This window comes from Chlorella variabilis (genome assembly GCF_000147415.1).
Source record: "Chlorella variabilis unplaced genomic scaffold CHLNCscaffold_14, whole genome shotgun sequence".
Lineage (NCBI taxonomy): Eukaryota > Viridiplantae > Chlorophyta > Trebouxiophyceae > Chlorellales > Chlorellaceae > Chlorella > Chlorella variabilis.
In genome coordinates, this window is record NW_005435074.1 from 825,661 (window position 1) to 852,081 (window position 26,421).

The window sequence follows — 26,421 nt, forward strand, 5'->3', positions numbered from 1 at the left end:
TGCAACTGCCCTTTCCCTTTCATTTCACCACTAGCCGAACTCACTCAAGTCATCCCCGCGCTGCTCTGTCCCTGTGTGTGGCCTGTCCCCCGCTGCAGTACCGCCTCGCCTGTCTATTGTTGATTCCCGACTTCCATTGTGTTTCTCTACTTTGTAATTGTGGGCAATCCAGCTCGAGCGTAGGCTCCCTCCTGTGCTTTGTGCAACACGTTTGTTGACAGGCGCCCAGGGGCGCATGGCAGCTCATCCATGAATGGAAAAGAGTGCGACATTCCAGTGATGTTGCAAAGAGCAAGTCTAGGCCTAGTGGAAGAACGGGGGCAGGAGACGTGAAGATGAAGTGTGTCAGGCAGAAACTGTCGCTGTGCGGGGAACGGAAGGGTTGAACAGACAACAAGCAGGTATTTTCAGTCAGAGCCCACCACTCGCCGCTGTACAGGCTCAAGTGTGAAGCGTTGCAGAAGAGCGTTGCAGAAGAGCGAGACTCGCCCCTGGTGCTGATTGCAAACACGAGCAGGCATGCCGCCCCCCACTGGCAGGTAGGAGGAAGGGGCTGCACAGTGCAAGCTCGTCCCAGCCTCGCCGCTGCCCGACGGTACCTCGTATCGTGATTTGCTTGCTTGGAAAGCTTGCTGTGCGGATGGATACACGCTGTTACTGATGCTGCTGCGCGCCCAGAACCATTGACACGCTGCAACTGTCGCGAGAGAGGTTCTGCGGCGGGTCTCCGAGGCTGCCACCCTAGCTTCACTCCTGGTCCTTCATCTCACCCTCGCCGGCGCCCTCGCGACCCTGCTCAGCATCCTGCAGCCAACCAGCCAGGCAGACAGCCTCTGTGTGAGCATGATCAAAGCAATGTTGAGTGCTCATGTCCTGCAGCAACGCATCTGATGTCGGGCATCCATTCGTGCTTGCCTGCATGTCGCTGGTCCAGAGCGTGAGGTTGTCGCGCAGAAGCTGCATGATGAGGGTGCTATCCTTGTAGCTTTCCTCTCCCAGTGTGTCAAGCTCGGCAATCGCCTCGTCAAATGCCTGCAGCGCACAGTGGCACAGACACCACTGGTAATCGAGGGTCCAGCAATCCAATGAATTTGCCCATGCCCAGCCAAAACTGTGGTTGCAATGCTGTGCCAAGGCCCGACTTGCCACACCTGCTTAGCGAGGTGGCAAGCACGCTCTGGCGAGTTCAGAATTTCGTAGTAGAACACACTGAAGTTCAGCGCCAGGCCCAGGCGGATGGGGTGGGTTGGGGGCAGGTCAACCAGCGCGATGTCCTGCATCGCGTGCGAGCAGTGGCCGGTGCAGCAGTTTGAGAGAAGCATAGGATCTCGGGGCAATTGGTGATACACCAAAATGCAGCAACCACCAGCAGGAGGGAATAGCTGTTGGCATGCTCTGTTGAACACCTGCTGCTTCCCCTCCAGTAGCCATGGCGACAGACAATGGTGGCAGGTTGGCACAGCTAGCAAAGGTGCACAGCGGCAGCAGAGGCACTAGCATGCCCACGGACCTGCGCCGCCTTGTACGCCAGCAGCGTGTGCTCGGCTGCCTCCTTGCGCTCCGTGCCAGTCTTGAACTCGGCCAGGTAGCGGTGGTAGTCACCCTGCGCCAACGTAAAGGCAACTGCCACTGTATCTCACACGCAACCATGCCAGCATACAACACGGCACCAAAAGAGGCAAGCACGCCAAACAGGGCGCTGTCAGAATGCGCTGCCATGATGCCATAAGGGCTGCAAGCCTGCGGAGTCGCTCGCCGCATGAGCAGCCGGCGCTCTTCGCCACTCCGAACCCAAGCTGTCCGCGCAGCTCTGAACTGAGGCTGTCCGCGCTAGCTCCAAAAAGAAAAAGAAACGGTCGGGCCGGGTCATTCTGAGCACCCGCAGAGCAGCAACCCACCTTCATCTTCAGGTAGAACACCTTGGACTCGCCGGTGGAGGCAGTGGGGATCAGATGGTCATCCAGCAGCTGCAGGATGCTGCTGCAAATGTCCTGCAGCTCCTTCTCCACCTGTGCAGCGGGTGGCAGCTCAGCGACAAATTTGGCCACACAGGCATCTGCACCAGCATTGCTGGAACTATGATACTGGGCGGAAGAAGCAATTAGTGTTGCAAAGCAGCTGCAGCCAGCAGAAAGGCTGGGCACAGCAGCGGTCCCCGCCTCCCCGCGCTCCCACTAGTGCCCACAGGCGCACCACTTCACGGTAGGCCTTGATGCGCTTCACATGCTCCTCGTTGCCCTTGGCCTCCTCCTTCTGCTCAATGCTAGAGATGATGCGCCAGGAAGCGCGGCGCGCACCAATGACGTTCTTGTACGCCACCGACAGCAGGTTCCGCTCCTCCACCGACAGCTCCTGATCGTGCACCATCTGTGCCACCTTCTTCATCTCAGCCACCTGCACGACAAACAGGGCCGTCCGCTCGCCTCCAGCCCCAGCAGCACGCCAAGGGGCAGGGGAGCGCGCCCCACGACCCTTCTGGTCAAACCCGTGGCCCGCAGAGGCTGCGCCCGCCGCCGTGGGCGCCCCCGGTGGGACTGAAGCCGTCACGCGGGCCGCCTGGCGCCCAGGGCTCCCCGATTGGCCGTGGCCCAACAGCCAACTTCGGTGCTCGATCAGGGGCTCACCATCTCGTCATACCGCTCCGCCTGCTCGGCCAGCTTGGCCAGGAACACGCACGTCTCCCGGTCCTGGGCTGCCATAGCTGAGGGATGAGGTGGGTCGGGTGCGCGTGCACTGTTTGAGGCCCAGCTGCAGGCGGCTCACGCTCCCTCAAGCCCGGGAGCCGCAATCACGAGGTTGTGCAGTGGCGGGGCCGCATGCGGCGCACTTGTCACCAGGCAGGCGGATGAGTTGGCGACCTGGGCTACCCGGGGTTTGCTTCCCGACATTTACTCAAATCAGGTGGTCAATTGTGCAGAATCTTGGCCCAGGATAGACGCCTGACGCCCCAACACCGCCTGCCCCTGGGCGGGCAGAAGTGTTGCGGCAGGAGCCACGCATAGGCAGACTGAGCGCTGGGACTGTTTCGAAAGGAGCACTGGGTTGCGGGGGTGCTGAGCAGGGAATTGGTGGCCGAGGTCTGAGCCACCCGCCCGCCACCCTGCCCTCCTGCTCGCTCGACGCCTGATCCGCCTCAAGGCCAAGCAGCTTATTACACTGGCCAGGGAGCCACGCTGCAGGTCACAGGCAAGGGCTGGCTTTGTCACAACCAGCTCGAGCTACTCCAAAGGAGAGTGGTTTCAACGCTGTCTCGCCAAGGCTCGGTACTGGCTGATGAGGCGGGGGTTTTCCCACTCATCGTGGGAATCACATTCACTGCTGAGGGAAGTTCTTGTCAGTGTAGAATCGCTCGTTGACGATGGTCGAGTGTGGCTGCACAGGAAACCGAGGGCCGACACACCGAGGGTGATGCAAGAGCAGTCTACTGCCCGGCACAGGCATCGATGCACAGCATGCGCGCGCACCCGTGCGTGACGATCCTCCATCTTGATGCTCTGCTGGAATGCTAGGTAGGCTATCGAGGCAATTGCGCTGCACCTTATCCGAAAGGGCAGCGTTGGCTCAGTGCATAAGGGTTGGGCAGAGAGTGATGGTGGCGGGATCAGCAGCCCCCACACACTCACGCAGCAGTGATGAGGGTGTTGCGCTTCCACTTCTTGGGGTCAGCATAGAAGCCGCCGGCTGGTGACCAAATCTCTGAAGTGATTGGGTATGGGAGGCGCGGGCAGGACGACCACAATCGGTGGCGGGCGCGAGGAAGCAGGTGCAAGAACACCAGGTCCCGGATGCAAACATGCCCCTCAACCCGCCCTGAGCCAAACGCGAGCAGAAGCAGGAAGCAGGCTCCTACCGGCGTGCCGCTCGGGCCCGCCGAGCTGCGGCAGCGAGCGCCGCAACCACAGCGGCAGCCGGCCGACGTGTGGTACACCCCGCACCCTCGCACCTGGGGGCACGTTTAGTCCGCTGCCCCCGCCGCCCATTGTGCTGCCTCCGCTGCTGCGGGGGTAGGGTGCTCTCTCGGGCGCTCACCAGCGCCGCACTGGAGCAACCAGACCGAGCGTCACCTGCAAGAGAGTGGCCAGCCGGCGCGGTGCAGAGAAATGAAGCCAGCGAAAGTTGGCACAGCAGTACCGTACCTCCGTGGGAAATGCGGCGGCCTCGGCTCCCTCTGCACCCATTTGATTGCGGAAAACACGTATCGTGGCGTGTCCGAGGCTCTCTGCGCCATGGAAACTTCGCAGCTACCCCGGCGCATCATTAAGGTGTGCTGCGCAGCCTACGGAGCACTGGGAGGAGTGTGGGAGCGATCAGCCCCGTGTTGAACCCCTACCAGCTGTTCTTGGTCTTCGCCGCCGTCTGGATCGCTGTGAGGTCCTCCGTTTTGGTGACCTGCGTCCTTTCTGGTGCTTGCAGGAGACTCAGCGGCTGCTGAGCGAGCCTGTGGCCGGAATCAGCGCAGCCCCTAGCGAAGATAACCTGGTGAGCGGCGGCGGCCCGCTGGCGGGCAGCGGCTCGCTGGCGTGCTTCCGGCTGCGGGCTGGCACCAGCAGCATCGCTCTTTGAGCCAATCCCTTCATCTTCGTGTTCACTGGTGGTGTGTCGTGTGAAGTCGGGGACCCGCCAGCGCTTGGACCCGTGCCAGGCCCAACCCGCCATCCTGTCTGCCTTGCTTTGCCTTCCCTTGTTCACAGCGCTATTTTAATGTCATCATCTTGGGACCCGACTCCTCCCCATACCAAGGTGGGTGTGGATTTGGTTGGAGGGTTTGGTGGGTGGGTGGGTGGCGGCAGCCGGTTCCTCCTCCGGCCACCCCGGCTCCCTCCTCATGCTCGCGGTGGGGGCAGCCCGCAATTGGAGCCTTGTTCCTTCTGGGAGCCTTGTTCGACTGGGAGTCTTGTTCTTTCTGCTGTGAGCGGAGTGGCACCACCCATGCTGCCACGCGCCTTTCCGAGCTGCGGTATTCTGACCCCTGGCCTGCCCACCCTGATAAATGACTGCCTGTCAGGTGGTATGTTCAAGCTTGAGCTCTTCCTGCCCGAGGACTATCCCATGGCGGCGCCAAAGGTGCGCTTCCTTACAAAAATCTACCACCCCAACGTGGACAAGCTTGGCCGGATCTGCCTCGACATCCTGAAGGACAAGTGGAGCCCCGCGCTGCAGATCAGGACTGTGCTGCTCAGGTGCGATGGCTTGCCGGATGATGTAGGTGTTGTGTCTAGCAGGGCATGGTGCCCCTCCCTCTAAAAAGTGCAGGGAAGCTTCAATCTGTTCCCTGCTGACCCTGCGGTGGTTGCCTGCCTCTGCCTGCAGCATCCAGGCCTTGATGAGCGCCCCAAACCCCGACGATCCGCTGGACGAGAACGTTGCACGCCACTGGAAGACAAACGAGGTGGATGCAATGAACACCGCGCGGCAGTGGACGGCAGCACACGCGCAGCCGCAGTGAGGGCCACATACTCTCGCTGCCTGTCGGCCAAGCCCATCTGAAGAGCAGCCTTAACAGACGGTGCAGCAAGCGGTAGCCCAGCAGCAGGTTTTTTCTTCTTGTTTGCTTCATATCTCTTCTTGCGCGCTGCATGTAGCATAACATCCTTGTATACTTTACAGCAGAAAGGTTTGACACCGACGCAAACTCACAAAAATGTTAACAATGAACAAATTGCATCCACGCAAGTTCAACGCGCACGCAGTATGTGCGTAGTACACAGAATTGCAGCGCAGCGAACACGCTAGCACGGACGCCCCTCCTCCGTTGGTGGCAGCACAGCCATGCTTGTTTTGCTGGGCGCAGCACTCAATGTTCTGCTATGTGCCCCACTCGGTGCCGGCCTCAGGCCACTGCCTAATCTTGTGGTCGACAGGTTCTCAGAGGGAAAGCCCGAGCCATGTAACGAGGCTGCTGGGTTCACGATGACTGGGAAAAGCGGTTTGAGCCGCGCCGGCTGCCACTGTCCATCGACAAATGCCAGCTCAACGACACTGCAGAAGGCACGAGGCATGAATCCAGAGGTGAGCACCTCTTGAATCCGGAGCTGATATAAACCATGCTAGGACCTGGGCTGCAAAACGTATCTGTTGCTCGGCCCTAGCATGATTCCAAATGCTAAAATGCATCACATGCACAAAAACACAGCGCTGCTCACTTCATCTCCTCCGTGTAATCCACTCTGCTGTGGCGGATGTAGCTCATGGGCAGGCTGAAGAGCAGGTACACCACCAATATGACGCCAAAGTAGATGGCTGTCTTCCAGAAATCCCGATTATTCAGAGCACCCGTGCTGCAAGCAGGCAGGCTCAGATTAGTTATGCATAGCATAGTATGTGGGAACAGGATGTGGGCAGAAACCAAGTTGGTGCAACTGATGCCGCCAGCGTAGGGCAGCGCCATACAGCAAGCACTTGCCAGAAAAGCACGAGCCCGATTGCTGTGGAGGGCAACCATGGCATGAGCCACCAAGGCACGTGCCACCTGGCGGGCTCGTATTCCAGGGGGCAGCACAGCTGGAAGGAGAGGGTGACAAGGAACCAAGCCAGCGCAAACCACTCGGTGCCTGCACTGGAGCGAACTAGCCTCTCGCCCTCTTCCACCTCCAGACCATCCAAGTTTCCGTCGGACTCGGGAGGCGGCGGCGCTGGAAGAGGCGGGGAAAGCGTGCTAAATGCTGGTGGTGGACTTGCAAGAGGGGGTACAGCATCCTCGTCATGAAAGCTGTTTGTCACTACTGCGTAAAACGTCGCCAGGGCTGCAAGTCACCACAACGGCAAGTTCAAGTGTCTGAGAAAAACGACACCATTTGAAGGGCACCCAGCAGTCATGGTGCACTCCCATGTTCAACTCACCTAGGCAAACAGCGTTCAGCAGCACCATGTGCGCCAACACCAGCCTCTTGCGCGTGCGCACCGAGAAGTGCCGGCCGGGCATCCGGGAGCTGACCTGGGCCTTGGGCGCCAATTCGACAGTTCCATACCTAAGCCAGGGGGGGATGAATAAAACGATGCAACGCCCAACTGCCATGGACTCTCCATATCTGCCCAGCCCCCAGTAATGTGCCAAGCAGCAGCGGCACCTGGTGAAGCGCAGCTGGACTTCAGGGTAAAAGCGGCGGTACAGCTGAACATTGCAAACTATCCACATCGACACCAGCGTTCCAAAAGACACCAGCGCCGTGGCAAGCTCCACTTCCACAAGCATGGCCAGCAGTGCTGCACAGCAGAAAAGGCAGATATTGGGGTGCTGAGCAAACCGAGCAGTCCGCCTTGATCACAATGCTGGCAAATGTTAGCCAGAGTTTTGGGGGGTTTCCAGAGATACAGCTGCTGCCCATTGTGCAAAGTGCGATCAGAAGCTAAGGCCCAGGTGGAGAGTCAGCTGCTCCCCGGTCCCACCTATGATCACGCCAAGCACCATCTGCGCCACCAGCGGGGTCTGCGTACGCGGCGAGATGCGGGCCAGGAAGGGAGGCAGCAGCCAATCGCGGCTGGCGGCCATGACAATGCGGGAGAGCGAGAAGAGGCCGACGGTGAGCGCGGTGACAATGCCAGACAGCGCCGCCAGCGACACAATGTACTGCATCCACTTCATGCCTGCAGTATTGAAGCACTGGCATCAGCGCCGAGTCCCATGCCAAAGATTGCATGAGCAATGCAGGTGCAGCCCAATCACACCTTGCAGCCACACAAATGCGGTGGTAAACGTTAGCGCTGTCTCGCTCGGCTGTCCAATCGGTGGCAGCGCCGGTTTGGCAGCATTGGGAGTTGCAATGTACATCATAGCCACAGCCAGCATAGTGTACAGCAACATAGACACGCCAACCGTCCCCACCAGCGCCCATGGCAGGTGAGCCACATCTCTGGCCTGCACGCATCGAAGAGCATGGCGCACCTATGCTGGATGCTGGAGCTGGCTGAGGATAAGAAAATTGAAGGGTGGCAACCAGGGTGCTTAATCATGCCCACCTCCTCGGCCGCATTGCAGATGGCGTCCATGCCGGTGTAGGTGAAGAATAGGGCGGCGGCTCCCAGGAACACGCCATTTGCGCCAAAGTCTGGATCAAAGAAGGGGTCTGTTGCTGAAGACACTCCTTGCAGCTGGCAGTAGTCTGCGCAGCTCATGCCTACACACTGGCTTGTGTCTTCACAGGTTGGGCCCGCGCGGGTGTAGCCCACGATGCTGATGAACACCAGCAGAACAACCTTGATAGCCGTCACAGCTGCAAGGATCAGGGATTGGTGTGAGACGCTGCCCCACTTTAAGCGGCAGCGCCGGAAGAGATCTGCAGCTGTGCTGTAGCGAAGTACCAACATGCAGGCAGGCCCAGGAAAGGGCGCAAGGCGGTGGGAACGCGATGCAGCCTACCTGTGATGAAGAAAGCGCTCTCGCGCACCCCAATGCTGAGCAAGAAAGACACGAATACCACAACTCCAGCGGCCATGAAGTCAAAGCTGTGGGTGTATGGGCAGTCTGGCGGCTCAAGCCCAGGTGGGCAATCGTAGAACTCCAGCACAAAGAGGTTCTGGTCCAGGTTGCACAGCCGCGCCAGGTAGCGGCTGAAGCCGCGCGCCACCGCCGCCATGCCCAGCGCATACTCCAACACCAGGCCGCCCAGCGTCACAAAAGCCGCCAGCTCGCCAAAGTTGATCTGCACGAGCGCATTCAGCGACCCACGGTGCCAGCCATAACAACAGAGAGCTGCACGCATGCCTAACATTTGACCTGCTGCGGCATGGACATGACAGCCCTGAACTGCCACCGTTGATGCCAGCACGGTGCTGGCACGCATCTGGCGCCCAGCCTACAGTGTGCCCACCCACCATCACAAAGGCAAAGGCGCCCCCAGACACCGGGTACTCGGTGACCAGCTCGGCAAAGCACGCTGCCGCCAGCAGCATGGCCACGCCACTGAATAGGTAGCTCAAGATGATTGATGGCCTGCACCGACGGCAGCCATGGCCAAGGCAGTGGAGCAGCAGGCCGACGTGTCGCCTGCTGGATGCAGGCACTCGAGGAATGGTGAAATTGACATGCAGAATGGTGCTGCCTCACCCAGCGAACTGCTGCGCAGTCACTCCAGACAGCTGCGCCCAACCGCTGCCAATGACAATGCCCAGGCCCAGCAGGAGCAGGTCAAAGCCGCTGAAAGCCTTGCGCAAGCTGCCTCGCAACAGGGCCTGCAGGGAATAAGCCCAAATACATTGATGAGATCTCAAAAGGCCCGTTTCGGTTAACATTAGCCCGCCGCCACCACCCACGCACCTCCTGCAGCTCCTCTTCTAAGGTGCGCCTGCGAAATGCAATGCGCCAGAAGATCTGGTGCGTGTTGCGGAGTGCTGCCCAGTACTCCTTCAAAAACGCCAAGGTACCGCCCCAGCTCTCCACCACGGCTGTTCCACCCCATCGCGCCATGGATGGTGTGGGCGGTTGCTATGAATCAAGCAGACAGCTCACTACGCCAAGCTCAGCCAAGGAGCCAGCGGCCACGGGTTCGCCCGGCAGGCGGCGGAAGCGGCGGGCGACAAGGGAACGGCCTCCAGCGGTCGGCGGGCGGCGCCAAGATGGAACGCCGAGGGTGCTGCGTTCCAGTTGTTCAAGCAGTTGGAAGGACGGCCTGACCCGTTTGTAACCCTAACTGAGTTAGGAACCGCGAGCCTCGCTGTTGCCCTGGTGCACAGGCAAACCGGCCCGACAAGCCCAAAGATACGACGAGCGCCGCGGCCTTTGCAGATGTGACACCAGTCACCCCCACCGGCGGGGCGGGGCACGTCGTCCACCTGGCGCCCATTTTGGGGTGGCCAGCACAGCACCACCCAAGTTTGCGCCCCCCCAATACTCGCCGCCATTGCATCCCCGCTCTGTTGCCGATGGTCTAGCATGATGTTGGTGTCTCTTTCCGCCCTCCAGGCGACTGGCTTTGTGCCCCACATGCTGCCCGCCAATGGGCGCCGCCGCCCAAACGCAGCTGTGGCCAAGACCTCCGCTGCACAGCGCAGAAACTGATGTGTGATAGTATCAGCGTCTAAAAAGCGCGCATGGAGGCGGGGCGAGGAGATTACCGATCGCTGAAACTCAAAAGTAGTGGAGGAGAGCATGGAATTGCGCCGGCAGCTTTTGGGGGACTTAAATCCCGACTAAGAGGCCAAGGACGCTGCAAAGTACACTCCTGGCACCCACCATGTCGGCACTTGGGAGGCGGCAGTCACGCCGCCCAGCGGAAAACTGCCTGCAGGCTTTGAGGCAGCATTCGAGCACAGCAAAGCTCTCGAGGCAACTCAAGCAGTGCAGCAGGCAGCAGAGACAGCAATGGAAGCAGCAGGAGGCACCAGTGGCTTCTTCCTCACCCTCACTGAGCGGGCCAGGGGGCACACGATGCCGCTGCTCGTCAAGTGCCCTTCGGTGGCACGCAGGTGGACAAGATCTTTTGGCCCAACGATATTGGCAGCATGCTACTTACCTCTGGCGCTGCTGCGCCAGGTGGGGCTGCATCATCTGCGTCGAGGCCACCCAGCGGCGGACTGTTTGGGAGCGCCTCCATGCCGTCTTTGTTTCGCTCGTGCTCGACCAGCGCAGCCTGCCCATCCTTCTGTCCCTTGAGGATGCCTGGCGAAGTTTGGCAATCAATATAGATGCCTCCATCCTCACTAAAAGGTATGATCAGTGCATGGATCCAATGTCGCTGCGGGGCTGGTCTGCCCCAATTCGCATGCGGCAACTTGTCCTCCATGGCCTGCAGATCCACTCGTGCCCCGCAGCCCCGCGGCCCACTACAGCCAGTCACCAACCTGCAGCCTTCATCGCCACGCTCCTCAAACAGGAGCCCGGCGCTTAAGTCTGTGTCGCCTGCGCTGGCCGTGCGGCGCAGCGCGGGAAGGCTGCCGAGGCCCATTCCTTTGCACAAGAGCATGTTTTGAGTGCTTCAAGCAGCGACAAAAGGTCAGAGTGAAAACAGGCTGCTGGGGCTGGAAGAGCAGGTTGCTGGGTGCTCTCTGTGCTGTGCATCGCTAGCAGGGGGCCAGGTTGGCTGCGCCAGGTCCGCCGCTGCCCCTGCTGCTCATGCCCGCCCTGCTCTCTGCTCTCCTCTGCCACAGGCGGGTGCGGGCGGTGCGGCAGAAGACTCTCAGCTGGCTGGCGGTAGCACAGATGTGCAGGTGAGGCCAGGCAGCATGCTGGTGGGGATCCAGCTGGCGGCCGCTGGGGAGCACCGCTGCGCTGCCAGCAGGGGGATTTCTCTTGGTGGCAGCACCGTTAAGTCGCTGCTCTCGACCCCATGTGCTGTGGCCACCACAGGCGCCGAACTGCCACCTCCTCCCGCCACTGATGGCATGGCGTCTGATGCACACTGCCTCCCAACCCTGCATCAGCTCCAAGGGCTGGAGAGGCAGTTCAAGAGCAGCGCATGCTTGGACGCTGACGACCAACAAGCCGTCGCCAAGCCGATGCGGTGCGTGGTGGCGGACTGGTGGAAGCACCGCACACACTCCTGAAACTGTTGGCAACTCTGACTTCACCTACTACCAACACTTCCAGGGCACTTGCTACAGGGACAAATCAGGTGGGCTTCACCAACAAAGGGTGTGTGTGCCGGTGCGCCCACGCTGCACGCCGCGCCGCCGCAGGCACGTGCCACCCTCGGGCACAAGGCGTGTTTCTGCGTGCTACGTTGGCATGCCTAGTAGTGGTCTGCATGGCAGCTTTGGTAGCGATCAACCGTGCCTTGTGTTGGCACAAGCCGCAGCGCTGCATGGCAGTACCGGGCCGATGGCCTCCCTGACGATGGTTTTTCTTGCCCCACGCCATGCAGGCCAAATGAAGTGTCAGCAGGTCAGCTGCCATTCATGCTCATGTTACAACAGAAGTGGCAGCGTTATTACATTGAGAAGCATGGCAGCACTGGGACCCTGGATGCAGCAGCAGCAGACGGCAGCGCTGCCGTCGCAAGGGCCCCAAATGGCGCTCCCGCCCTGCCCCGCTCTCATGCCTGTGGCCCCCTGAATGTCGCTGGCCATCCCTCATGTCGCTGGCATGGGCGTCCCCCCGCACATCCAGCTGGCCCAGATACAGTCGATGATAGGTTCGCTACATGCCTTGAATGCTCGTATGCATGCTCCTGGCCTGCACCCGTCCAGCGTGCCGTTGCCGCAAAACCATCCAGCACCGATGTACCGCACCCTTGACCCCACTGCCTCAATGACCTCTCACCTTCCCACTCACTCTGTAAAGCAATAGAACGGTATGTTGATGAAGTTGATGAGGGCTGAAACGGGGCAACCACCTGCCAGCCCAAGCCTGCAGCCACCCTCAGCCCCCCTGCCGCTTTTCCTGCCGAGTGCTGAGCCCTAGAGGAAGTCCCCGCTGTGCTGCATACCGCACTCCGCCCGTTCCCCACAACTATCTAACCTGTGTAATGAGCTGATAGAACGCGAGGCAGGGTGCCTGGGACGCTACACAGGTCGGCCACAATGCAGTGCGGCACATGGCTTGCGCAAGTTGGCGGCTAAAGGGCGCAAAATGTGTGAAAATTCATGCACGTAAGAGTACAATGAACGCAGCAAAGCGGGGAGGGGCATCCACCTCGGGCGCAAACCTGGGTGGTGCTGTACTGGCCACCCATTTTGGGTGGCATCCTCTTGCTTTCATGAACACTCACATTCCAACATGCCAAGCTCAGGTTACAGTGTTTACCCGAAGCAGATTGCCCTGCATCATGCTTCTTCTGTCTCGTCCATCGGCGGCAGCGTCGGCGCTGCCGCCAGCCTGGGCCGCGAGGAACGGCGAGGCCCCAAGGGTGAATGCAGCGCCCGTACCTGCCCCGGCCTGGCGCTGCTGCCAGGTCTGCCGCTAGCCGATGGTCCGCTGCCTTTGATGCCAGCTCTGACGCTTCCGCTGCGGGCGCCGCTATGCAAGTGGTACAGGTCATCCTTGGGCCCATCGCCGTTCTGGCTCGAAGCAGCCGGATGCAGAGCCGGGGTGGGGAACACTGGCACCAGCCGCGACGGCTGCCATTGGGCGTTGACAAAGGTCAGCTCCACGACTCTGTGGGGTGCATGGGGCAGGTGCAAGTTATAGCAAGCGACTTGAGCCTGGCAAGGGGCGCAACCAACACCAGCAACCGGCTGACAGCTTCAGCACCCCACAGGCACCAACTGGTGGCACTAACTTGAGCTCCTCTGCGTTGGTATAGTCCACCCTGCTGTGACGGATGTAGCTCATGGGCAGGCTGAAGAGCAGGTACACAACCACCAGCAGCCCAAAGTAGAATCCAATCTTCCAGTATTCGGCCTTGGGCAGCGCACCCACGCTGCAGGCACCAGGGAGCAGCAGTGAGCTGCGCCGCATCCTAGACAGCCCAGCCGACCAGTAGTTCTCACAGTACACCATCATGCAACACTACACTCACCTGAAAATTATCAGACCTATAGCTGTCGAAGGCAACCATGGCATAAGCCACCACTTGATGTGCCAGCCGACAGGCTCGTACTCCATGGGGCAGCACAGCTGGAAGGAGAGGGTGACCAGGAACCAGGCCAGCACAAATATGGCAGTGTAGGGGCTGTGGTGGAGGTTGGCCGCGGCTGGGTTGCATGCATCTTGCAGAGGATCGACGGCGGGGGTAAATGACGAGCTCTGTTGATGTATTGTCTCCCCGTAATATATGGCCGTCGCTGCACACAGGCGGTGCGACGCGTTGGGACAAGAACGCGACATGAAACCAACTGAGGGCGCCTTCCCCACCCCATGCTGCCGCCACTTCAGCGTCCTGCCCATCCTTTTCAGGTGGCGGCGACTCACTCAGGCTCACAGCGTTGATCAGCACCAGGTGCAGCCACACCAGGTATTTGCGTGCTTTTGCTGGAAGGTGGCGTCCAGGCATCCAGCTGCCCAGGTCAATCTTGGGCGCTGTTTCAACAGTTCCATACCTGCACAGCAACACATCACGAGGTGCAACACATCATTATCAAGACTACAATGGCGGCGTGAGTTTAAGTATTGGGAGGCCCGAGGATAAGCTCACGCATGATAAGCTCAGCGGACTACATTGCACTGGCTGGTTTGCGGTGCACGCGGCTCTGTGAGCTTCTTCAGCACCTCGTGAAGCGCATTTGGACTTCCGGGATGTAGCGGCGGTACATCTGAGCGTTGCAGACTAACCACATCGAGACCAGCGTTCCAAAAGATACCAGGGACGTGGCCGCGTCCACCTCCACAAACATTGCCAGCACCGCTGCACAGCGAAAGCAGATGGCAGCAGATCACGATAACGAGCCCAACCAGCCAAGAATAGCGCATTGATGCAGTCCTGCCGGACTGTCCGAGTAGGGACGGATGGGACCTGCTGCTGCTTGCCCCCAGCAGAGAGCGCTCGCCAGCGCAAAGAGCCATAGCCAGGTGCACGTCAGCTGGTCCCTGTCCCACCTATGATCACGCCAAGCACCATCTGCGCCACCAGCGGGGTCTGAGTACGCGGCGAGATGCGAGCCAGGAAGGGAGGCAGCAGCCAATCGCGGCTGGCCGCCATGACGATGCGGGAGAGCGAGAAGAGGCCGACGGTGAGCGCGGTGACAATGCCAGACAGCGCCGCCAGCGACACAATGTACTGCATCCACTTCATGCCTGCAAGGGCGGTGCATAATAGTAGAAAGCATGCATGCCATGAGGCAATGCGGCTTGCAGGATGGCATGCAGCTGCATGGTGTCCACGCACCATGCGCCAAAAAAGCTGAGACGAAAGTGACTGCAAGGTAACAATCCTCCACGGGGGCCAGAGCGTATCCAGAGGGAGCCGGCGGCGGGGGGGCTAATGGAGGGGGTGCCGAAGTGGAGCATGTGCATGGCTGGGGGCACATCATCTGCGAATAGCCTTTGCAGTCTCCCGTGCCCGACAATGGCAGGAAATATAGAGCGGGGCATGCGATGGTGGGGCAGACCATGAGGGCCAGTCCAAATGCTAGCATAAAGTAGACGATTATGGACGTGGCGACAGTGCCTAGGATGGCCCATGGCAGGTGTGCCACGTTGCGGACCTGAAGGGGCACATTTGCAGCAAATGCAATCAGGGAGCACCGCTCACACACTGCCTGCTGCTTTCACCCGAACTCTGACGCATTCCTAGGCGGCAGGCAGGAGAGGCAACAGCCCACCTCTTCTGCTGCGTTGCCAATTGCGTCAAAGCCTGCATTCCAGGGCAACCAAACCGTGTTGAGTCAGATACGCAAGCTGCAGAGGCAACTGCGATATGGCAGCATACCAGTATAGCTAAAGAAGACGATGGAGGCCGCCATCAATGTCCCGTCGGTATCGTAGATGGTATTCATAAAGGGATTCATGTTATCCCAACTTCCCTGGGTGTAGCTTGCCACACACACAAAAAGTAGCAGCAGAATTTTGACGACAGTGATGCCTGCAGAGGCATCGGAAACCAGGCAGCAGGCAGCTCTCAAGGGCGGCAAGGGTGAGGAGGGAGGAGGGAAAGCTGCAAGGGCGACAAAATGCAAATCGACAAGCCTCAATGTGCAAGTCGCAAGCTGAGGTGCGCGACTGGGTGGCCACCCTACCTGAGATGAAAAAAGCGCTCTCATGCACCCCCAGACTCAACAGCACCGACATGAGCATGATGATGGCTGCCGCCACGATGTCGAAGGTGTGGCCGCCCGGCACTAACTCAAACTCAAAAGGAGGCGACGCGGGGTTCTGGTTCAGCAGGGTCGCCAGGTAGTCGCTGAAGCCGCGCGCCACTGCCGCCATGCCCAGCGCATACTCCAGCATCAGGCCCGCCAATGTGAAGAAGGCAGGCAGCTCTCCAAAGGTGACCTACGGCGAATACGCAGGCAATACCAGCAAGCACGGGAAATTTATAGTCAGGAAGGGGCTGTGGTTTGGCTGCTGGCATGCCCTGCTGCACAGCATGCGCTGTGCGACATGGGCCCCATCATCGTGTCTGGCAAGCTTGCGCACCAGCACATAAGAAAAAGCGCCGCCTGCAGGGCAAAGAAAAGTCAGGGGAACTTGATCATCACTGACACAGCCGGAAGGTGGGAGGGGAGGTGCGGGGTGAGGTTGCGAGCAGGAACGGGCGTGGCGGGTGCTAGCGGTGCTGCCTCGCGAACCCTAAACTCCACCTGACACGGGATATTCGGCGCACAGCTCGGCATAGCACGTGGCCGACAGCAATGCCGCCAGCCCGCTCACAAGATAGCTGATGATGATCGCCGGCCTGCAGGCACGGTCGGCACGAGGGGGCGTGCTGGAGGGGAGATATGGGGCACGGCGTAGGGCGTGCCCAGCGTCATTTGAAGTTGCAGAGGCATTGGCACCAGGGAACCGCAATCTCCAGGCAGGAAAGCACCAGCTGCCAGAAAGTTGCCGCAGGCCAAAACGCCTCACCCAGCGTACTGCTGGGCAGCGTTGCCCATGAGCTGGGCCCAGCCGCTACCAATCACAATCCCCAACCCCAGGCACAGCAGCTCGAAGCCACCAAATGCCTTGCGCAGGCTGCCACGCAGAAGGGCCTGCAGCGACGGGCGCAAAGCGGTGACGGTGGTTGCGGTACCGGGCTCAACCCCTGTGTCGGTGAGACATTATGCTGCCGCCAATAACATCCAACTTGGGTTCCTAATTACAAACCTCCTGCAGCTCCTCCTCCAGGGTGCGCCGGCGGAAGGCGGTGCGGGAGAAGATCTGAGGCGTCCGGCAGAGCGCCGCCCACCATTCCCTCAAGTACACCACTTGAGATGGCGCGGAGTGCAGCATGCTGCAAATTGCTCTTTGCAGTGCCGCAAAGCAATCAGAGGCACGTCTGGTCACCTCCTGCAGATGTAGAAAGTGCGCCAGGTGCAGAGTTCATAAGGCCGCCTATTGCAACCAGGCGATCGGGGCGGTGCGCTGGCGGCGGCCAAAGTGCGCGTTGCACACCTGTTGCGGTGCGCAGTGGCACGCCTGGGCCTGCTACTTGCTTTACTGAATCCAAGTGCTGAAAGCAGACGGCAACAAGAGCGGGACCCGACTCTGTAGGTTGCAGCCCAGCCAGCACGCGGCGGTGCACACCACAAACCAGCGGACTATACCATCGCAGGCAAAATACAACGAGAGCGGGGAGACCGCTGTCGAATTTTCGATCAGTATGGGTGGGCCTATTGTCGAGCTTATTAATAACACAAACAGTAGGGAAAGACGCAGATAAAGGTTCCATCGAAGCCATGGATGGACACGGGGGTTCCCCACCGCCAGCTGGCGGCGGCGTAGACGCAACCGACCGGCCTCCCTCACCAGCCCAAGGACGTATTCTTTCTTGCTTGCTTGCTACCGTCTGTCGTGCCTATGCATCTGCTGGGCTCACCAGCAAGCAATGGCGGGCAGTGAGGTAGCGCCCATAATGGCACAACATGTCGTACATGAAATGAATCGGAGCATCAAAGAGACGAGGGGTCAACCAGGCAATGTTGCATGCTCTGCAAAGAAAATGGTTGGATTTGGCCCTGGTCCAACATAGCGTCAAACAGGCGCCGCAGGTTCTTGGCGTGCAGCACCAGTAATCCGTCGTTGGCCCGTGCAAAGGACACGGGCACTAAGTGCTGCAGCATCTCCAGCACCAGCTCGCGCAGCACAGATTTGTGGCGTTGCTCGCTGCAACCAGGCAGGGCACGTGCTGGCCACAGTCTCTCATAGAATGGGCAGTAAAGCGCTTATCCAAGGGCCGTGCGTACCACCCGTCAGCAAAGCCGGCTTAGTTGCACACACCTGCGGTTTCCACGACCTGTAATGATGTCGAACCGCGACAGATGGTCGCCGATGCGCCCCCCCTGCTGGCTGTGCTGCTGCAGCAGCTTGTCGAGTGTGGCCAGCACCGCCAACTGCGCTGTCCAGGCGCTATAACCGTGCAGGTCGAGGGTCAGGCGGCCCTGCGGCTGATGCAGGAAGGTGTGGGGCCTTAGCGCGCCACCGGCACCGCCCGCCTCATCCCACCGCGCCTGCACTAGGCCCAGCAACTGCTGTTGCCCCTCGCGGTCCGTGGCCCAGCGATTCAGCATAGAGTCGATGAGAATTGCATAGGAGACCTTGTCTGGCAGGCAGCCAGCTGCGGCAGTGGGAAGCAAGCAATTCAGCACGAGGAAACACAGAGGGAGGGCGGTGGGGACACGAAAAGGGTGGCTCCACTATGTTTGCTTGCTCTCCCGGCTTTGCCCACCTGCCACCATTTTGTTGAAGTACAATTCGCAATCTTCATACCGCCCTGCAGGCCACACAGCATGGCAGCAATGCATGAGCAACTGTGCAGAGAGAGCGAACCCGTATGTAAAACCTGCACATGGGGCACACAGATGCCACTGCCACACCTGGCACCCAGCCAACACCGTGCTGCCCCAACCCAGCTGGCACGAGCAGCAACTCGGCAGGCCACACCTTTGGCTGCCAGTTGGGACATGACCTCCGTATAACTCTTGCTGTTGGGAAGACACCCAACAGCCTCCATCTCCTGCAGCACTGCCTCTGCTGCCTCCACATCCCCTGTGGCGCTATAACTTGACAACAGACTCGTATAGGCGATCACATTAGGTTGGATGCCTGCTGCTTGCATGCGCCGCAGCAGCTCTGCCGCCACGCTTGGCTTGCCAGCCACGGCCGCTGCCTCGATAATACTGCCAAACACCTGCAGAGGGAAACCAAGGGGCGCATTGATGCTCGCAGCACTGGGCAGCGAGTACAGAGAGCGAAATGACTGAGGTACTGATAAAATGGATGGGTCGGTGCTTGAGGCCCGCAGCTGCCAATTCATCAAACACTGTCCCAAGCCACCCACCTACCTGCTCATTGGGCTGCACGCCGTCAAACTGCATCAGCTCCAGCACATCGTGCGCACGCCGCCAGTCGCCGCTGCGGGCAAACGCCTTGGTGAGCGCGCCATAAACCTACGCTGGGCATCAGCAGGCAGCCAAGGCACTGCCGCGGTGTGCTGCAGCGACCTCCGAGATGAGCGCCAGCACCAGCACCTGTTGTACATAAGGCACTTTAGCAACGCCCACTAGTCACCACTCACCTGCACGGAGGGCGTGAGGCCCCGCTTGTGCAAGTGCACCAGCACCTCTGCGGCTCGCTGCGGCTGCTTGGAGTTGGCATAGGCATTGAGGAGCGCCGCCCAGGTGGCCATGGACGGCTCCAACCCCTCCCCCACCATCTCATCAAACAGTCGCTGCGCACGGTCTGCGGATGGGGAGGAAGGCTGTGTTAGAAATTCCCAACTAACGTACGATTACACACAGACTGCTCAATCACCTGGGCAGCTTGACTGCCAGATACGCATGATACACATGATGCCTGTGCAAGCCTTGCAGCCTAGCAATTCTAGACTCACCTGCTCGATGGTGTTGGCCAAGGCAAAAGAAGAGGGCGCGGTAAATATGTTCAGAGGGGCGCACACCCCGCCCACGCATTTCCGCCACCAGTGCCTCCACCTCCTTCCAGCGCCCCCGAGAACAGTACGCCTGAGGCATGCATCAAAGGACACAGCATCGATCACGCATACACCCTTGCAAGGGGTCTGCCGCCAGGAGGTGCTGCCAGTGAAGAGCACCAAAGACGCTCATCATGGCATCACCCGGCAAGGCAGCACAAGCATGCATGATCTAGCAACGCCGCATCTCCCTGCTGCCCCCCAACCCCACCCACCCGCCCTCTCATTGTCCTCACCCGGATTAGCTGCACATAGTAGTGGGGAGCCAACGGGAGCTGCACCTCCTCCACCAGCTGCATGACATGCCGCACGCCCTGGATGCTGCCCCGCCGTGCATGCCAGCTGGCCCAGGCCAGGAAGACTCGGTAGTGAGGCTTCAGCCCCGCATGCAGTAGCAGCTGCATGGAGCGGTCCATCTCATCGGGCGGCATGCGTTCCAGCACTAGCAGCGCAGTATCCATGCCGGGCCTCGGCCAGCCAGCTGCGCCGCCAGCGCCCTCCTCATGCCCACCCTGGCACAGGAGCTGCACCACTGGCAGAAACAAGCTGTCTGGCGCCGCGTGGAGCGCAGCATTGAACAGGTGAATGTTTGGGTGCTTCTTGAGCACCTCCAGAACCTTGACGCCCAGCTCGGGCCTGCCTGCAGTGCAGCATCCGGCAGCAATTTGTAACAGCAAATCGGTGGGACAGCGAAAGAAGATGGCATGCACCAAGAGCGGTTGATTTACCGATGCCTGCCTGAGCACAATGCGTCAGCAGCCCCAATTCTCACCTCCGGTTCTTCTTGCCATACACCTTAAGTCTTCCAGCACTGCAGGATCGTGCTGAAGAGGCTGCAGTGTCCTGGCGTGTAGCTCCAGCGGCGGCTGACAGTGCTGCGAGGTGCTGGCGGCTGATGCTGCATCATCATCATCACGTTTGAGCCGGGGAAGGGCAGAGTACGACCACCATTGGCATGCTGTCAAGTCCCGCAACTGCTGGGCTTGGTGGCGAAGGGACGCAGCCCAGGGGCCCCTCTCACAGGTGGCCGCCGCTGGCGGCAGCCCCTCCGCCGGCAGCGCCCACCCTGCGCAGCCACCGCGGGCAGCCACCTGGCCGTCTAGAGCGCACGCAACCGCCGAACGCAGGGGGTGGACGGAGCCCACCCGGCGTCTCAGCATCAGCAGGTGGGAAACAGGATCGTGTTCATCAGGCGCATGGGACTGCAAAGAACGTCAAAATCAATGATTAAAGGAATTCAGGGGGCTTTCTGCGGGCTGCCAAAACCTTTTCCCTCTCTTTCCAGGCGCGCAGAGACCATTTCAGAAGCCATCGTGCATGGCATCGTCCCAGTATATATACACGGTACATATACACCCCAAGCATCCTCCTCGCTGAAGTTCTCACTTTTTGCCTGGCGGCGATCGCAATCGGCAGGCAACAGCAGGCCAGGATCCAAGCAAACAGCAGGGCCCAGGGGCCGAGACGTGGAGACCAGCAGCGGCGGCCAGCTCCTGCGCCAGACTCCTGCCGCCGCCTGTCCACGGGTGCAGCTGCCCCAAGGCGAAGGACGACCAATAGCGCAGCATGTTTTACTTGATAGAGCTCTACAAGGAGCTGGAGGTGCATCCACGGTTTTTTGGGCCCAAACTGCGCGAGGAAATTGAGCGTCGGCTGCGGCAAGAGGTGCGCCGCGCCAGCAGTGGGTTGGCCCCTCCTGCATGTCTTGCCCCTGATTTCGACATGGCAACCTTATCCACCATGCTGTCTGCGTGCTGGACAGGTGGAGGGCACTTGCAATGGCAGGTATGGTTTCATCCTGTCGGTCATGGGCGTGCTGGACACGGGCAAGGGCCTGATACGTGAAGGCAGCGGCAGCGCCGTGTTCAACCTCAAGTACAAGTGCATCTGCATGAAGCCCTTCAAGGGCCAGGTCATGGACGTGGTGGTCACCTCAGTAAACAAGGTGCCCTACATCGACCAGTGCCGTGGCGTCGTGCAGCATGCTTGTGTGGCCCTTGGGAGGCCTCACTTTTTACTGCGGGGTGCCTTGCACCACTGCCTGACACGTCAATGCCTGCCATGCGCTCCCCACTGTTGCTTTCTGGCGTGCAGATGGGGTTCTTTGCTGAAGCGGGCCCGCTCCAGGTGTTTGTGTCCAACCACCTGATTCCCGAGGGCTTTGAGTTCAACACCGCTCACGAGCCCTGCTATCAGACGGCCGACGGCGAGCAGAAAATTGTGCCAGGCAGCGAAGTGCGGTTGCGCATCGTGGGCACCCGCGTAGATGCCAGTGACATTGTAAGTGCGGTGCCAAGTTTGGCTGCACTCACAATGCCTGCATGGAGCATGACTCTGGTTGCACCGCCTGCGCAGGGGCAGCCAGGTAGGAGACAACTGCGCTGTGCCTGGTCTTGGAATCCGTCTGCTCCGTGGCTGCCCTGCCTGCAGTTTGCGGTTGGATCGATAAAGGAAGATTATTTAGGGGTGGTATCTGCCCCGTTGTAGCGGTCATCACCCTGGCGAGGTGCTGGCCCTCCTTGACCACAGCCGTTCGCATTGCTGACCTCGCTGACTTGCACTGTTTCCGGCTGCCGCTGCCCGTGTGTGCTTGCTTTTTGCTTCTGGGCTGTGCAACACTTTGCTGAAACAAATTCACGTGCATTAATGCCCCTGCTGGGCATCAGCACTCGTCCACACAACGGGCATGTAACTTGCCCGCGCCTCGGTCAGACGACGCTGCCATGTCAGCAGGAATTAACCAAGCGCACAGGCCTAAACCTTGAGCAAACCTTGAGACGTTCCGCAGCTCGCTTTGTACACGGCTCTCATTCATTTCCCCGGGGGTCACCCACCCTTGTCGCCTCTCTGGACAAACCCCGTCTGTGCGTTGTCTTCTCTCGCTTGCTCGACGGACGAGGATAGCAATATTGAAGCCTGCATCCCGAAGGGCTGTTCCACGCCTCGTCCAAGGCACTTGACTTCGGTGCGTGGACCGGCATGTTTGTCATGCACGTCAGTTACGCAGTGCGCGCCGCTTTCTGGGCGGCCCTGGAGGCTGCTGAATGGTGGTCAACAGGGAACCGGGCAGGGCAGGTCTCCCGGAAATCCCTCTTCGGCGCCCATCGAACGTTTGGTGGCAATCGGCTCAAGCGGTCGAAAGCTAAAGCAATCTGTTGATGGTGCAACTATGCAGGCATGAATCGTGCACTTGTTAACCTGGCAGCAGTGCTTCTGTGCCTGGCGGCGCTGCTGGTGGCACAGGCAATCGACGGGTCGCCGGTATGGTGCCACCCGCGGGCAACCGACACCGAGCAGCCCTGCCCCCAGGCCAACCAGTGCTGCGCAGTTTGGGTGAGAGTGCAGGATACCATGCGGCAGTGCTTGGCAGCATGCGCTAGCACATCCTGGCATTGAGCAAGCCTGGCGCACTGCATCGCCTCGCAGGGCATCTGTGGCACCGGGACGCACTACTGCAAGAAAGGTCACTGTGCCAGGGGCGCCTGCCTTAGCAGCCCCATCATTCCTGCATCTAATGGGCAAGGCCCGAAGCCTTCCCCTGCTGGCGACCAGAGTGAGCTGGTTCTTGCGTGTGCGTGTCTGTTGCTGGTTTGTTGGTGCACCCTCGAGAAGATGAAAGGTTGCTTGCATTAAGTTTGGAGGCTGCTCCACATCCATCCACCCTGCCTTGGTCTGGGCGAACCTGCTGAGCAGCTGCTCACAACTGCCGCCTGTCTTGGCGCTGCAGCCTCATGTGGCGCTGTGCTTGAGGGCATTGACCTCTTTGGCGCCGATGTGAACAATGGCACACCTGGGAAGAGCATCCAGGACTGCTGTGCGACCTGCAGTGCCCTCGACGCTTGTGGTGCCTTCACTTTCGACCCCCTGAGCGGCACGTGCTACCTCAAGTCGGCCAGCGGCTGGGACAGGAAGGCTGGGGCTGGCCTGAAGTCGGTCATTATTGGAAAGGAAGCGGGGCAAACAGCCAAGCCATCGCCTGAGCAGCCCAAGCCATCGCCTGAGCAACCCAAGCCGTCATCTGCAGCAGGTCAAAGTGAGCTTCTGTTGACCGAGTTGTACGCCCGGCAATTCGTGCACGTCTGCTGTGCCCTGCTGCCGATGGCTGCACCCAACCCCACTGTGCTGCTGCAGGCTCTTGTGGTGTGGTGCTTCAGGACATTGATTTGAATGGCGGCGACATCGCCAGCAGTGTGCAGGCTTCCAGCCTGGAGGGCTGCTGTGCCTCGTGCCGGGCACAGAATTCATGTGGCGCCTTCACCTTCGTGCCCCAGGCCAGCCTGTGCTATCTCAAGGACAAGCAGGGCTGGAACAGGCAGGGCAAACCCGGCAGCGGCATGATGTCTGTGATTGTGAACAAGACAGCCACCACGCCGTCCACCGAACCCCCTGCTGTGAAACCGCCGACAACCACCAGCGGCGGCGGCAAGCCCGGCGGCTACACCTATGTGACCATGACTCAGGACCAGATGCGGCGCATGTACCAGCTGACCAGCATCTTTGAGAATGCAGATGTGAGTGGGAGGTGGGCCGTCTGATGGCCGATGGTAAGCTTGAATGCGGCCATGAACCGACCGGCCCAACCCACATCTCTCCCCAACTGGCCTAACCCACATATTGATTTGGCTGCAGACCACACTCCAGTATGGCTACGCCGAGAGGCTGTACGATGACCGGGGTGGGTTGATGCCCGTCTTTGTGAATTGCAGTACATAAGCGGGGGTGCCCAGTGGCTGATATGCAGCAGGCAGTTTTAATGCTCAAATCTGGCCTATTGCTGTCCCTCTGCAGGCGTCACGTATGGCTTTTGTGGCTTCACAACTGGCACTGGCGATGGCCTGATGGTGAATGGTGGCATCCCGGTCTATGCTTTGCGGTCCTCATCACACATCACTGCCACATGCGCACCTGCCGTCTGCCTCGATGCAATGGCGCCCTGCTATGGCTTGCAGGTTGTGGAGAAGTACACCAATCTCAAGCCCAACAACCCGCTTGCAAAGTACCTGCCAGCGCTGCGCAGTGTAGCTGGCAAGGGGGACAAGTTCAATGGCCTGGACGGGATTGAGAAGGAGATCAGCAAGCTGGCAAAAGATGAAGGTGACACTGGCTGTTACTCGCCAGCACCTGCTTTGCGTATGTTAATAGAACAAGCAATGATGCATTTTATCAACTGCTTTTAGCTCCTCGGCGCATGCCTGACCAATCCCTGGACCGCAGACTTCATCAAGGCGCAGTGGGAGGTGTGTGATTCTGAGTACCACGAGCCGGCCATGGAGATTTGCCGAAGCATCCGCTGCGCTCATGCCATCACCAAGGCCCAGCTGCACGACGCGCTGGTCAACGTGAGCCCGTGGCTGCACGCACAGGCCCCGAGGCTTAACAACAGCACACTTGGCAGATGTGCAGCCTTTGCTTGCCGTGGTGGCTGGGCTGTCCTCACTGCTTCCTCCCTCCGCCTTCCTCCTCCACAGCATGGCCAGGGTCTGGGGGACAAGTTCTCAGTGGACTACATCCTTGCCGCCGCCAAAAAAGCAGTGGGAGGCACCCCTGCCTCGGGTGTGGACGAGGTGGCATGGCTGCAGGCTTTTCTGAAGGCGCGCCACACAATGTTGTACAACTGGGACAAGGTGGCCCGTGCAAGCGTGAAGCGTATCACCATGTATGAGAAGCTGGTTGACCTGGGTGAGTGAGCAGAGCGCTGGGGTTGATGCACGGCAGGGACAGAGGACCGCAGCTGCTTGTTCACGTCCTCTCAGCTCCGCACACCGAGCCGTCGTCATGGTAACAGCACGAGGTGCGCATATGCCATCGCGTGTGCTCACTCAACTGCCCTGCAGGCAACCTCAACCTGGATGGGCCAATCTACATTGATCTCCAGCAGTGCAAGGACGCAAATGGACAGACAGTCTGGCAGATCAAGGACGTCTATTACGGTGGGTGGATGGGGGGCTGCAGTTGCCAGTCGTCTGCTATCATTCTCCCATAGGGCGGGGGCTGTAACGTTAGGTGTGGGGAGCTGCTGCTGCTCGTGCTCCCAAGCTGAGATCTCCAGTTGCTCTCATCTGCTGCTAGGCACGTTCCTGATCTACGACAACCCCCAAGACGACCACAAGCTGGCACTCATTGTCTGATGTTCTGGCACTGGCTCTTTGAGCAGCAACGCTGGACTGGCGCCAACTATTTTTTCCATGCCTCAATCAAGTCACTGGAAATGAGCGGATTGCCATCAAGCACCTTCCATCACACTGCAAGCACCTTCCATCACACTGCTCGGTGTCATCTGTCGATGTGGCCCTTTGTCCATAGCTTGAATTAAGCCATTGCTATGATGATTAACTCTCTCTCCAAGTGCAGTTCACATGCGTTCAGTTGGGGGTGGGGCAGGTCACCAGATCAGCAGAAAGTGTGTTGGGGGGGGCCGCCTGGCCGCCGTGCTGAGGTGGCGCCGGCGCCCTGAAAAAGAAAAGCGAGATTGCCTGTTAGACGCCACTCCGCCGGTCTATCTCGGTAAGGCTTCCTCGTGTGCATCCGAACAGAGACATCCTGGTGCCACCTGCGCTCCTGAGGGGAGCGCATTGCAATCTATTACATGCATAGCAGTCGGTTTGTGGGCAGAGGTGGCCATTACTTTTGCTGAGCTTTGATCTTTCGTTACACAAGGTTGGAGGGCCTAGGAGAGACAGAGAGGTAAGAGATTAGCGGAGATCTGCTGCGGACGCTGCCACAAGCTTGTTGGGATCCGTTCTCCTGGGACTTCCTGGGGCCTTGCTGTGCGATCGCAGCAGCATTCCGTCCCGGAGCCGGGTTTTCCTGAAGCCGCGGGCAGCTAAGAACGCGCAAGCGCAACTGCCTCCGCAGGAACCTGGACCGGGACTCTCCGCTGCGGTGGCCATTGCCCCAGGGATGCCTCAAAAGCCTGCTTGTCTAGGGACCCGCGGCAGGGCGCTGGTCATGGCAGCGCTGCTGCTCGGCCTCGCCGCCCTGC

The 26,421-nt window shown here is 59.8% G+C and overlaps 5 protein-coding genes across 5 annotated transcripts; 2 read left to right on the forward strand and 3 right to left on the reverse strand.

Moving 5' to 3' along the window:
- Window positions 1–200: 200 nt before the first annotated feature.
- Window positions 201–2,795, reverse strand: CHLNCDRAFT_31785 (hypothetical protein). The gene is made up of 7 exons (XM_005846439.1): window positions 2,625–2,795; window positions 2,194–2,394; window positions 1,899–2,009; window positions 1,511–1,603; window positions 1,152–1,274; window positions 916–1,032; window positions 201–804 (listed from the first exon to the last, which is right to left on the reverse strand). Exons 1-7 carry the CDS (start codon window positions 2,697–2,699, stop codon window positions 748–750), a joined length of 777 nt encoding a protein of 258 aa, XP_005846501.1. The 5' UTR covers window positions 2,700–2,795; the 3' UTR covers window positions 201–747.
- Window positions 2,796–4,184: 1,389 nt separating this feature from the next.
- CHLNCDRAFT_36102 (hypothetical protein) lies at window positions 4,185–6,592 on the forward strand. Its single transcript, XM_005846263.1, has 7 exons — window positions 4,185–4,262; window positions 4,414–4,479; window positions 4,692–4,740; window positions 5,006–5,180; window positions 5,311–5,979; window positions 6,144–6,278; window positions 6,404–6,592. Exons 1-5 carry the CDS (start codon window positions 4,227–4,229, stop codon window positions 5,444–5,446), a joined length of 462 nt encoding a protein of 153 aa, XP_005846325.1. The 5' UTR covers window positions 4,185–4,226; the 3' UTR covers window positions 5,447–5,979; window positions 6,144–6,278; window positions 6,404–6,592.
- Window positions 6,593–7,339: 747 nt separating this feature from the next.
- Window positions 7,340–9,610, reverse strand: CHLNCDRAFT_36103 (hypothetical protein; the record flags this gene model as incomplete). The annotated part of the gene is made up of 7 exons (XM_005846440.1): window positions 9,254–9,610; window positions 9,044–9,168; window positions 8,812–8,929; window positions 8,357–8,639; window positions 7,957–8,210; window positions 7,679–7,855; window positions 7,340–7,567 (listed from the first exon to the last, which is right to left on the reverse strand). The coding sequence occupies exons 1-7, from the start codon at window positions 9,401–9,403 to the stop codon at window positions 7,340–7,342; spliced, it is 1,335 nt and encodes a 444-aa protein (XP_005846502.1). The 5' UTR covers window positions 9,404–9,610.
- Window positions 9,611–12,696: 3,086 nt separating this feature from the next.
- On the reverse strand, window positions 12,697–19,900 carry CHLNCDRAFT_135726 (hypothetical protein; the record flags this gene model as incomplete). The annotated part of the gene is made up of 20 exons (XM_005846441.1): window positions 12,697–12,748; window positions 12,905–13,027; window positions 13,152–13,292; window positions 13,446–13,581; window positions 13,784–13,911; window positions 14,081–14,216; window positions 14,408–14,605; window positions 15,547–15,802; window positions 15,947–15,969; window positions 16,111–16,205; window positions 16,376–16,500; window positions 16,616–16,669; window positions 17,518–17,614; window positions 17,762–18,065; window positions 18,177–18,221; window positions 18,392–18,638; window positions 18,793–18,897; window positions 19,026–19,189; window positions 19,416–19,470; window positions 19,676–19,900. The coding sequence occupies 20 exons, from the start codon at window positions 19,898–19,900 to the stop codon at window positions 12,697–12,699; spliced, it is 2,709 nt and encodes a 902-aa protein (XP_005846503.1).
- An 879-nt stretch (window positions 19,901–20,779) lies between these two features.
- Window positions 20,780–21,926, forward strand: CHLNCDRAFT_36106 (hypothetical protein; the record flags this gene model as incomplete). Its single annotated transcript, XM_005846264.1, has 4 exons — window positions 20,780–21,104; window positions 21,202–21,384; window positions 21,534–21,719; window positions 21,870–21,926. Exons 1-4 carry the CDS (start codon window positions 21,006–21,008, stop codon window positions 21,924–21,926), a joined length of 525 nt encoding a protein of 174 aa, XP_005846326.1. The 5' UTR covers window positions 20,780–21,005.
- Window positions 21,927–26,421: the final 4,495 nt, after the last annotated feature.

Bases quoted from the DNA above. Each gene is read 5' to 3' on its own strand.
- CHLNCDRAFT_36102 (XM_005846263.1), top strand. From the start codon at position 4,227: ATGGAAACTTCGCAGCTACCCCGGCGCATCATTAAG. The intron at 4,263-4,413 runs GTGTGCTGCGCA...TGGTGCTTGCAG, and splicing joins TACCCCGGCGCATCATTAAG to GAGACTCAGCGGCTGCTGAG. The intron at 4,741-5,005 runs GTGGGTGTGGAT...ACTGCCTGTCAG, and splicing joins CGACTCCTCCCCATACCAAG to GTGGTATGTTCAAGCTTGAG.
- CHLNCDRAFT_31785 (XM_005846439.1), bottom strand. From the start codon at position 2,699: ATGGCAGCCCAGGACCGGGAGACGTGCGTGTTCCTGGCCAAGCTGGCC. The intron at 1,604-1,898 runs GTGGGTTGCTGC...ACGTTGGCGCAG, and splicing joins TGTTCTACCTGAAGATGAAG to GGTGACTACCACCGCTACCT. The intron at 1,033-1,151 runs GTGTGGCAAGTC...TGTGCGCTGCAG, and splicing joins CTTGCCACCTCGCTAAGCAG to GCATTTGACGAGGCGATTGC.